Genomic DNA, 12,377 nt, shown 5'->3' with positions numbered 1-12,377 from the left:
TAACATTTCTTATGACGAGGTACTTAAGGGTTAGTGCCATTCGCCGGACATGTACCCACATAATACGGTGTCTGATTGGCTAAAGCCTCGGACTACTTCTTCGCCGTGGTGGGTCTCATAACCCTGCTCCGCCATTCTCGTTGTCGATGAATTGAGGCTTTGCTCGCACTATTGTATAACCAAAGACTGGGAAGTCAGAAGTGAAATATCATCCTCTGACTCCCTCCCGGGCTTCGAATTCCCTTTTTCTCTTTCTTCTCACTTCTATCCTTATACGGTAGATTCCCTATACTACCACCACTACTAACATCTCACAACTTCACCTTGAAGACCCTCGTTCACTAATCCTGACTTCTGAGCCAGGCACCACTCCTGTCTTAGGTGTTCTTGACTCGGAGCAGGTTTCTATCCTAACCCACCGACTAACAGCTGACAGTCCCCCGCCAGCTAGTCGACATCGTTTGGCTTAGTTGCTAAACGCAGATTCGCCATACATAATACACAATCATAGTAGAATAGACTACCCAGAGCCAATCCGAGTTGTCTATTTTGGACTTGGTTATATCTAGCGGAGTTATCTTGCGAGAGAACGTGGGGGCTCACTGGTGAACCCTCATCCACACCCACACCCACACTTGTGCCTATTCAAACCCGTCAGGCCATCAATACTTCCAAAGTGGATTATAAGCATTACCCTGACATTACTAGCAACAACGTTGTCACCATGTCGAACACTTCCCGAAACAGTTCTTCCACTTCTCTGATGGGCTTCTCCGTCCACCAGCCTTCGATTGGGTCCCCCTTGCAGTTCTTCCCTGCTATGGGTTCCAAGCAATTGGACGAGATGATTGACGCATACGTTCCCGGCGACGTTCCTATCGCTAACAAGCGTGCTACCGTCTCCATGGAGTTCTTTGAGCACAGCATGGCCACCGGTGAACTCTTCAAGTTCTTCATGGTCTATCCTTCTCTGGGCTCGGCCACTGAGTCGCCGTCCGGCTCCATGCTCGACTCCGGCTACGGCTCTAGCTTCACATCTCCCGTCATGTCCGAGAGCCAGTGGACGCAAACCGGCAGCGCTTCACTGCTGCCCAGCGAATCCAAGGCTGGCAAATCATCCACCAAGAGAGCGGCTCTATCCAATGATTTCTCTCATCTCCCAGGCATGAAGATCATCACTAAAGATGGTAAAGACGTAACTAATATGACCTCTCGTGGATGCAAAACTAAGGAACAGCGTGACCACGCCCACCTGATGCGGATCATCAAGGCATGCGACTCGTGCAGGAGAAAGAAGGTGCGTTGTGACCCAAGCCATAAGAGGTCAGCGGGTTCTTCTACGGCCAAGATATCCAGGAAGACGAAGAAGACAGCCGCTTCAACAATACCGTCATCAGCACCACCACCTCAACAAACATTAGAACCTTTGGAAAATTTCCTACATACTCCTTCATTCAGCATTTCAGACGAGGCTCCATCGTTTTCGGTTGACTCAGCTATGTCCGAATCATTGGTCGACCTAACTATGGATTGGAACCAATTCATCCAGTTCGATGAGGAACCAATCGACGCTATCCCATCCGACTACGACTTCTTCCACGATCCCCAGGGCCTCCTATCACCCACATCATACAACTCGTTCTCACCATCGCAACCAATCACACCTACGCAGACACTTGGCGTTGAGAACATGGCGACTGGTACCATCGAGAGAGAGGCGCAAGTACCGCTACCGCCATATCTAAACCCGGGCGGCGAAGCTGGCAGCAACTACGCCGACTTCAGCTTATACTCTCCAGGTTCTTCAACTGGCCTTGAAGACGACCCAAGCCTGAGCAAGGAGGTCGCAGCGATGCCTCTTCCTGACTACTTCCAATACTCCGACCACCAACGACCAGCATGTCGCGGCCAGGAGATTCGTACAGGCGAAGACCGGAATGTTGATACGCAATTAGCTGTATCTCCGAATATTCAATACTATAGTTCCCTCTCCGGCCCCGAACCAGGACTGTCGCCAGCCAACCTAGACACGTCGCCATACTACGAGAATGTATCTCACACAGCTTCTGACAACAATGGGTATCCCAAGTGGCATGTTCCCGTTTCCCCACGGGACCTAGACTCAGTACCGCCGGTGTATTCAGATGAATCACGACCAAAACCACGCACTGTGTCATCGCCGACTGAAGCGGATGTACGGACGACCGTAGTGAACACGTCCCTGACACGACCAACCGCTGCACCTACGTCTCTTGAACAACAGGAGTTCCAACCTGCACCACCCTCGTTTTACGGTCACTCTAGGATGACTAGGTCGATCACGATAGATCAGCAGAGCCAGGAGAGATCGGTTGCCATGCTAGCAAGCGACGCCGGGTATTGGAGTACAACGTCTGGTGTTCTAGTGACGCCCACAACTGCGACAACGGAACCATTCCTAGTGAGCCAATTACATCAGAAGCGCAATTGGCAAGCTCAAAGCGTAAGTTTACTTCATTTTTTCAAGAACAATAATAAACTAAGACACTCGCAGAAGACCGTGTACAATGAGACGTTGGCACTACGCTCCCCTGCAGTCAAAAATGACGGAACAGACGAAACATTGCCGTCCTTAGCCTCTTCATCACGGCCTACACAACCTACGCGATTCGTAAGGGGTACGGCCAAGAAGACGACATCGACATGTATGGTAGAAATAGGCATCGACGACGCCCATGAAGGCAACGACTCTGCCAACAACAGCAGTACTGTTGACTTAGCTGCCCGGGGTGTCATAGTCCCCAGCACTAATAGGCAGGGCGAACTCCTCGGTGAAAGCGTCCTATCTGTATCCCTGTTGGGAGCCAGCAATAGTGTACTCCTTTCGGGCGTACTAGTTTCTGTTCTTGCCCTGACAACCCTCCATGTCTTGCCCTTCTTATTCGCTATAGGCACGGTTTGCCAATGGCGACTTGTCAGCAACAGTGCCGAAAAGTTCGGACTTACCCCCGTATTAACGGGATCTCAACCGGTTGCCCCCGCTTCTATCAAGCAACGGCAACGTACCATCGAACCTGCGGGCACGCTAGATCTGCCCGCGCAACCTCTTTCCTTTCTGAGGCGACTTCCTTTCGCTGTCACCAACGGCATTAAGTCGAGGTATTCCCAATTATCAGGGGGGTTTCCCAGAAATTATTGCAACTTCGAAAAGAAATATAACTTCCAGGCATTCAACGACGTCCGAGGGATGCGACGCTTGCAGCGAATGACGAGCATTGCATGGTGATGATATTTGTTGCTAGACGACAACAATGATATCACTATTTGGGATGGATGATATGTATGTATGTATGTATTAATATGGTTGGGGGTGGAAATGCATCACCCCCGAAAGGACGGATACCCTTGGTTGAACAGAGGATGGAACTGATGATAGTTGATTCAATGTGAGCTTCTGGCTCGTAGCAGAGGAAAGATGGTGGTTGGGGGCCGGTCCAGCTGACGATCTCTGGGGGGTGCTATTTGGGTATTTGGACATTTTGATACCTATCTTGCGCCTACTTAGACCAATACGACCCTCACCTGCTTTTATTAATGCCGTCGTCTCCTAGTGTTGACCTTGTGAAATGAATTCATACGCTAATCTTTCTTCGTGGTTGTTTTGTTTTGAAGGATATCATTTGATACTTGAATACATCGGGTACATAAATACATATGGTAAGGTACGTGCGCCCTGACGTAATTAGCAACAAACCACGGACGCTCCCGCATTCCCAAGCTGAAATGGGGGGAAGGTGGGGGTGGTCTAGATTGTCAAGGTTGTATCTAGCCTCAGGGCAGCAGGGCAGGTACTCCTTTACATAGTAGGTACCTAAGCAAGTAATAGACTAGCGTGAATTAGGTAATTAGCTCTCTTAGTCCAAGTGGCCGCAGAAAATTCTCAGCCGCGTGCCGCTGTCTTTCATCTCATCTCGATATATAAAAATCACACCTTTTATCTTTTCATCTAATTTTTAATCATGCTTATTTGCCCGTGCCATAACTTAGTATCGTCCTATGGATTTGCTGCCCCTCGGTATTTACTAGTGACCTTGAAATGGTCTGATGAACGAAACACAGCAATTTCGTAGATGCGCCTTCGTTAAAGATCTCGGTAGAATCTATCATCCACGCCCCCCTCTTCGAGGTCGTCCTCTCCATAGAACCTGGACTGACGAGGAGAAGGAATATGCAGGTCTCGCCTTGCTATTCCTTGTGAGTCAGGACTAGCGTTACTTCCTCAAATAACTGGCAGCTTATTCTGTCTAATCGGTGTGAGAGGTGACAACTCCACCCCATTTTTTTATCTGGGTGACTGGAAAGTGCGAAAATTACATGAGTTTTCCTCGTTAAGAAAGAGAGGGAGTCATAATTTTCCAAATAGGAAAAGCGTACGTTCACAGTGAGGAAAGAACGATAGGAAGTAGAAGAGTAAAAAAAAAGAAGAAAGTACAGTGAGGAAACAATGGCGGGACACAAAATGTCAGGTTACGTCGCGAGCCTCCGGCAGGCGCTGTTTGCATCTTTCATCCAACTCTTCAACCGTATCTTTCCATTTTCCTCGACGGCAGAAAAGGCACCGCCTAAACCAGCACAGCAACAACCATCAAACCCTTCAAAAACAACTTCTACCGCCAAAAATAAAAACACTGACTCACCTCTTTTATCTCCTTCGACACCTTACCTTCGTTCTTCACATGAACTTCATCACGACTCTGGACATTCTTTCATAGACCTTGAACAAGGCATTAAATCTTCACCTTCGATTTCTTCGATTTCTCCATCTCAGGACGGGGATACAATGGCACCCAACAGGAGACGCGGAGACCGAAGGCGACGTAGTTCGAACAATAACGGCAATGGTAACGGTATTGGCAATGGCAATTCCAGACCCGACGCGCCTAGCGCTCCCTCTAACGGCCCGTCAAACGCCATCACTAATCAATCTACCGCCAACCAATGGAATGTACCGCCTCCGGCCTCACAGGGTCCTGGTCCGGCCCGTGTCACCTCTCCTAACGATCAAGGTAACACCAGGACCAACTCTTACCAGTCCGCCGGTCAACAGCCTGCCGGAGCTGGAAGAGGCGGCCGCAATCGATATTCTTCACCACAAAGACCCCCCTCCAGCCGAAGAGATGATGTTGCGGTACCCAGAAACACCAATGTCTCTCAACTTCAGCCATCCGCGTTGGAGCCCCTCGTGACTCAGAATCAGGCACAGATTCAGAGATCGGGTAGCCGCAGTCAGAACGCCACTACGGCACGTAACCCCACTCCGAACAGACCTGGAATGGCGGAGAATATCCCGCCTAGTAGACCTGCCGAAGGTCTCAGCTCTGAGACCAACTCTCATGGCACCGATTACTTCTCGAATGCAGTGCAGCCCCCTCAACCTAGCCAGGCTACTACTACGGCCCCTGCCAAGGCTGTCGTTATTCCGCCGCCTACTGTTGCGCTACCTCTTACGGACAGGAGCGCTCCCAGGCCCGCACCTCCCGCATTGCCTGCTCCTATCCCCAATCATCTACCTGGTTTGATCGAACCCAAGACGGAAGAGGAGCGAATCGAGAGAGCGTATCACCTCAAGTACATGCGAGCGGCGCTTGATATGGTAGGTCTCCTCTCCTTCTCCCTCTCCTTTTCGGGTTCCTACCCTTCCTGGGACTTCCCCTTTATATTCGAACATTCTACTTTCTCCAAAATAGAACCACCGTGACTGTGAAGGCTCAATACCTCTTTGCCACATATATTTCTATTTTCGATTCTCAGTTATTTGATTATGCATATATATCGATTAAATCACTAACGATCTTATAGGGAAATCTAGCTCTTAGCACCAACGAGACTCCAGTTGGTTGTGTCATAGTCTACCACGGAAGGATCATTGCCCGAGGCATGAACGCAACAAATAACACTCGCAACGGTACTCGCCATGCTGAGCTTATGGCCGTATCCGCCTTGCTTTCTCGCAAGAAGCCGGGCGACATCGAGGATGTCGATGGCGACCCAACTCTCGACGATGCTCGCTGGGGAGATGTAGACCCTTCGGACGGCCATCTCTATCCTTATGGCCAGAAGCTTCACCCTGCCCCCGTGGTGAGTCGCGAGATTCTATCTGAATGCATCCTTTACGTGACGGTTGAGCCCTGTGTCATGTGCGCCTCCTTCCTTCGCCAATTAGCAATCAAGAAGGTTTACTTCGGTGCTGTCAACGACAAGTTTGGCGGAACTGGTGGGGTTTTCAAGATCCACATGAACTCTAAACCCGTGCCGAAGCCGGTGGACCGACCCTATCAAAATGGATATGGTCCGCAAGACGCCAGCCGCATCGCCAAGGGCAGAGCCAGTCTTGCTCCGCGTGACGAGGACGATGGAGATGGTGGTAACATAGAGCGTGGTTACCCGGTCGAGGGCGGCTATCTACGTGATGATGCGGTTTCCCTGCTTCGACGATTTTACGTACAGGAGAATGGCCGAGGTAAGTCTTCTCTTATCATAGTAAACCGCTCAGTATCATCGACTAATACTCATTTTCAGCTCCGCAACCTCGCAAGAAGGATGGTAGAGCTGCTCGCCTGTACGCTATGGAGAACCAGGGCAAGAATGGAGACACTGCCTCCGATGGCTCGGATGCCGCCGTGGATCCCGAGGAGGATCTCGAGGAGGATCCCGAAGCCCAAGAGGACCTGTTCGGTGGAGAAGAAAACATCGAGGCCGCATACAGTCCTATGGAAGCATGAACCAAGAGTTTCCACATCCAAATATTGCTTACGACCCTTATGATCACGATTCACATACCCTGTACTATTATGAGGATAGAGCTGATTCTCATGCATTGCGATGGAAGGGGCTCTTTTCCCCGGCGTCTTCGGTTCTTTGCCTTCTTTTCTTGACCCAGGGCCACATTGTTGATACCAGGTTATTCTTTTTTTGACCAAGGATCTCATGGCCAATACCAAGATTTCGAGGTCAGCAAAAAGGGGGGGTTGAGGCCGTTGATTAGCCTTGCCTCCGTATGAGTGTTACCTTATAGCTAGACGTTCCGACCTGCTCATTCTTCACAGATAGCCGCGTCGATTTTCCTCGCTAATAAAACCCCGCCTCGCAGTGATGTACAAATGCATCATTCATTACAGTCTTATTTTTGTTTACTGCTAAAAAAATAGATTGTGCTATTGATCGTAAGCCAATAGTAGACGTGTCCCAGTCCCTTGTTCTTCCAATCTAGCACAGTGTCTATGCCATAATCTCGCTACCGTCCTTAGCCGAAAGCCTTCAGTTAGCCCAGATAATGAATGCATGGCTAATGACAATCGCTTGCTTCTAGGCATTAGATATTTTGATGCCTAATAATTCGCCCATCAGAGCTCATCATAGTTTTCCACGATTCAAGACAACTACCTGGCGAAGTTTCCAGTTTTCTTTTCTTCTTCTTCTGCTATATCATCGTGTAACTTCTTTTTATCACGTTGAGCCCTTATAAACGACGACCAAGATACAATTGGCTGATCTAGTATTGTATGAGCCACCCGCTTATGCACACGCATATGTCAGTGTAGGCGAAAGGCATCATAATAGAAATCTATCAGGGATGGTGGAATTACTACGTGCTAGGGAATGGATCGGCCGTGCAAAAGGTAGTGGTCCATGCTAAAGCCTTCAAGCGGAGTCCTCTACCATGCTCCTATATCCCTTCTAACGAAATACTGTCGATTTAAAGCCCTAGGGGTTTCTACGGGATATAATAGCGTTATCGTGCACCGCCATACGCTACCTACAGCAAGATGTCTCAGGTTGCACTGTATAACACTGTGCATCAGCTTAACCCGGATTACAGGCGACATTGGTCGCACCACTCCGGCTGATTGATCTGCGAAAGGTGTAACTAGATGCTTACCGGCACGTTTATGGATATCTTTTGAGATCACCCCATCCCCCTCATTGGCGATTTCGGGAGGGAAAAAATTTAAGGTAGATCATTGAACCCCTATTATCTCACGAAGACTGATTACTTCTCTCGTTTTTGAGCCCCGCGAGATCCATTATCTTGGCGCAAGCAAGGCTGAAGCACGGCATGTATCCGCCATGAATAACGCAGTATAACAAGTTTAAGTAAGCAGAATGCTCATACGTCGATACAGGTCCTCATTCATTGTAATCCCTATGTCTATGGTATCATTAGAGTAAGGGACGAGGAGATTCAAATGACTAGGATTGGCTAGCCCTGGTTGATCCGGAAAAAAAAAAGAAAAACAACCGTCTCGCTGGTCTACCTTGGCAAGGCGATAGTGTCTGATTACACGATAGCGACAACGAGTTTAGAAGGCAAAACCGACAGACCACGTAGATTCTATATATCTTTGGCGGACGGCCTGTTCCCTTTTCCCTTACCGATGCCGGCTGCGTCGTATCGCCCTAGAGGGATCGCCATTTACGGCACAGAATACCGTACTCTAGGCGATCGGCCTAAAAAGCGGTGATATTCCTTCTTCTAGAGGATACCTAGATAATCACACCCACTGTTCGCGCAGAGGTTATTGAGTCGGTAGATGTGTATCATATAGTTCCCGTAAACCGTAGGTTCCCTATATACCTAGTTATTTCATATATATCAATGAACATTTAATAACTTTTGGCGGTGCGATATCGTCGATCACTTGTCAACGCAAGTTGTTCTTTGACCTGGCTATCCCAAAGTTCATACTTGCTTATCTAGTGGACGAAAATAAAACCCCATCGGGATCTGGAGGAGCGATTCGATCACTAGCCAATAGCGCCGATGTCTCGAGTACAGGTAAAAGCGATGGTCGTAGACCACAGGAGACAGATCCTTTGATACGAAGATCTTTCAAAAGTTGTAATACGCTAAGATATTTACTTCGACGCCGTATCTTACGGGGTTAAGTCAAGTATCAAGAGCTATTGGCCGCTTGTCTCGTGCCTTCGTGTGAAATACGCCTAGTTAGCTCATATTGTGGTCTGTCAACGGGTAGAGTGATAACCTGTATCATCTGGTATATTTTTGCGTAGAATCTCAGGGCACTATCGGACATGAGAGAAGAAGGATGGTGTCAAGTGGGATAAGTTGGGGGACGAACCCTCACATTCTATCCCTACAGGGCGCAGTTAACCTCGTCGTATTCATTGGCTGATACCTTTGACCTATCAACGATGGATGCGACGATGGTATGGTAAGGCCATATAGACATGCTGGCCATGAGAGACTGGGTTGACCGAGTTGGGCGATGTCGAACGAATTCGGAATAAATGCCGTTAAGTTAAATGTGTACCTAGTATAGGAAAGCGGTTGGCTACCTACAGCCAGATAGAAGTTGGATACTGGTCATTCAGAGGAGAATTTTAGGTGGGTAAAAGTCGAAGTATTGAGATGATTCTCAGCTTCTGTCGAAGTGTTGGGAGTAGATAGCGTAGTACTACCATCCGCGACTCAGGAGGTCAGTGTGTCCGGGATTGAATTAGGATCCAGAATTCTACATGAGATGCGACAGAGATTAGCAGGATGGGATTGCTGAGAATTCTAATGATACTCGTCGCCAATCGCTTTGGTCGTACTTGCTAGCACGCGGTGAATATTCCGGGTCAACCGATCTTGTTCGACATTCTTCGCTATCTGTACATCGTTAGCCGCGATTAATTTTCCGTCGAACTCGCGCAGAATCATGCATTTCTCACCGTAGCGAAACTTGTATCGTCTTTAGAAAGCACTGGTTTTTCCATTGGTCAGCTCTAGGATCTTGATGTTCGAAACCACTGCCGCCGGTGGTTTCTTGACATCTTCATGCAGCGCAGAGATGGGAGGCCAAACCACTTGCGCCCTCCAACATGTCCGAGAGGTGAACTCTAGCAAGTTTAGCAAATGTTTTAATTTCAGATATCGGCCAACTCAATCGATATATTTGCCTACCCCGCTATCTATGGGATTATCTGTTTGATGCAAAGCTGACGCATGGATAGACTCCTCAACCGCGAGATTCCTGGATGCTTTGGAATAAGATCGACGGCAACAACAAGAATTCGGAGAGTCAAGTATAGCGTGCGTATACGCGACTATCTCGTCTTAGTGACCTTGTCTACCCGCGAGCCTGGACGGAACATATGACTTGCCAGTCTATCTGGACACAACCGCTCAACAGATTCAGGGTCGAGGGAATTGCGGCACTAGAAGGGCCTTCTAAGAGTACTCGTCCTCATGTAGAATTTGATGCTATGTCGACGTCTTCGTCTTGATTAACGTTGTGATATTTGAGACGGGTGCCTTGCTGATGGTGGTTTCACGTAGACCAAACTAGGTAGACACGGAGAAGGGTACGAGGGAGACTAGGGGAAGAATCAATCGCTCAGCACCCGTGGATCCAAAGGCGTTCAATATAAAAGGCGTATATTCCGACTAATTGAAGAGTATAGTCGGCGGTCGCGGAGAATAGGAAGGACTCTATCGCTAGAAGGAGTCGAAATAGGCAGGATAGGGATATGAGAATACGCCCCTAGCCGTAGCGGAGTAAAGATTGGACTCTTTGGCATTCACGATGAGACTAGAGGATGATGGTTGACGGAGTGCTAGACGATTGCTAGACGATTGCTTCCCCTGATGGTGGCTTTGTTGAGGTCACGTCGGAGGAGCGGCAATGGCATTAGACACGTCCGGGATCTACACCCTCGACTAACCAAATCAGCGCAAGGGGTCTCCCTAGGATGACACTCCACCAATACTCACCACAACTGCCGTGATTCCTCGAGTTCGATGCAGACTATCAAAATAAGGCACGCGACGGTTGATTTGGGCTGTTTGCCGAATGCCTGCCTGCGCGAGGCTGAGCACCGCCATCGAGTGACATGTCTGCATCTTATCGAGAGGCGTCGCTCGTCGCTCGTCACTCCGTAATCCTCCGCTCCCCGCTCCTGATCGGTCTGGGATGATGGCTGATGGAGATGACCGAAAATACGTGATACAATCTACCGTAACGGAAAGGCGTGGTCGCTATTTAGGCCTTGCCGTTATCCTCCCTACCCACTCATAAGTAGCCCGAGCAACGAATATACTGAAGGAAGAACATGATATGTCAAATTCACGCAATCATGTGCCAACACTGGCCCTAAGACGAGCTATATACAGATACAGAATGGTCTCTCCCTGGATGTGTATACGGCAAAGTCGGGGGATTGCCCGTCCCCGTATAGACGATGCCGATACTTGGAGGTGTCGATGTGTTGGGGGAGTTTGAAGACAAGTAGGCAGGTAGTGTTGCCAACTGGACCTCGCCTTACTCGAGAAGGAGCATACGCATCTAGGGAGTTAGAATCCTGATACGGGGAACATGGGGACATGAGGACATGAGGACATGAGGACATGGGGCTAGGAGGTGGTGGTCGGCGGGTTAGTCAGTCAGTCGCAGCTGCGGCGTGTCTCGATGGCAGATGGCGGATGATGGATGGCGGACGGCATGTTGAAGTCGGGAGAGGATGAGCACGGAGGTGTCGGACTATGTGATCCGAGGAAGCTGACTGTCTGGTATGTCCAGTAGAATATTTGCTAGCATTGGTGCGTGTTATCTGCGCAAGGCAAATAAATAAATACCTTGAATACTATCTACATACATAGTACGTTACCTATTACCTGAACCCCCCAGCCTTTTTTCCCGTTAAATAACATTTAACTGAACGTGTAATTAGGTCAGTGGCACGCTATTCTTCCTCTCCCCGATTTTCCAATTCTCAACCAAAATCTAAAATCTAAATTCTCATCCGTCCTTCTTTTTCTTTTCACACACTTCACACTCACATTCTTACCATCTCTCTCTCTCTCTCTCTCCCTCTCTCACATACAACTAACGTACAACCAACAACATTCAACCTACACCGTACAACATAAAACATACACCATACAGCAGAACACATCCTCGAACAACATCACCTCCATTTCTTCTCTTCTCCTTCCAACATCTTCACACACCATTCGGAATTACTTTCTTCTACATACTTTATTATTGCATCCTGCATCGTCACCGACGCCGACATCTTCATCTTGAAGAAACAAATTATCACCCCTTGCCTACCCGGATACGCGTGTATGTAGGTACTTGAGGTGTTCGAATCCCTAGACACGGGTTGTAAGCACGACCACAGTGATCAAAGTGATCATAGTGACCGTAGTAAAGTAACCTACAACCACGACTCCTTACTAGCGTGCATCAAAAACCATATTTCCTTCCCCCTCCCTCTCCCTGTCTTTCCTCCCCCGAACTTCCTACCAAAATAATCCCAAACCTTTTTTTTTCCCTCCTTTTCAACTTTTCATCATCCACTACCAATTCTTTTTTGAACCAATTTCACCAACT

At 48.6% G+C, this 12,377-nt stretch overlaps 2 protein-coding genes across 2 annotated transcripts; both read left to right on the top strand.

The window, feature by feature from the left end:
- The first annotated feature begins 404 nt into the window (after window positions 1-404).
- F4807DRAFT_351345 (uncharacterized protein) lies at window positions 405-3,616 on the top strand. The gene is made up of 2 exons (XM_047995462.1): window positions 405-2,482; window positions 2,534-3,616. Exons 1-2 carry the CDS (start codon window positions 725-727, stop codon window positions 3,263-3,265), a joined length of 2,490 nt encoding a protein of 829 aa, XP_047857327.1. The 5' UTR covers window positions 405-724; the 3' UTR covers window positions 3,266-3,616.
- A 321-nt stretch (window positions 3,617-3,937) lies between these two features.
- F4807DRAFT_414574 (cytidine deaminase-like protein) lies at window positions 3,938-7,157 on the top strand. Its single transcript, XM_047996979.1, has 3 exons — window positions 3,938-5,632; window positions 5,839-6,499; window positions 6,559-7,157. Exons 1-3 carry the CDS (start codon window positions 4,484-4,486, stop codon window positions 6,759-6,761), a joined length of 2,013 nt encoding a protein of 670 aa, XP_047857326.1. The 5' UTR covers window positions 3,938-4,483; the 3' UTR covers window positions 6,762-7,157.
- The last annotated feature ends 5,220 nt before the right edge of the window (window positions 7,158-12,377 follow it).

Source organism: Annulohypoxylon truncatum, assembly GCF_022578515.1.
Source record: "Annulohypoxylon truncatum strain CBS 140777 unplaced genomic scaffold F4807scaffold_6, whole genome shotgun sequence".
Taxonomy (NCBI): Eukaryota; Fungi; Ascomycota; class Sordariomycetes; order Xylariales; family Hypoxylaceae; genus Annulohypoxylon; species Annulohypoxylon truncatum.
The sequence above is the reverse complement of the archived record's forward strand: the minus strand, read 5'-3'. Positions and strand labels throughout refer to the sequence as shown.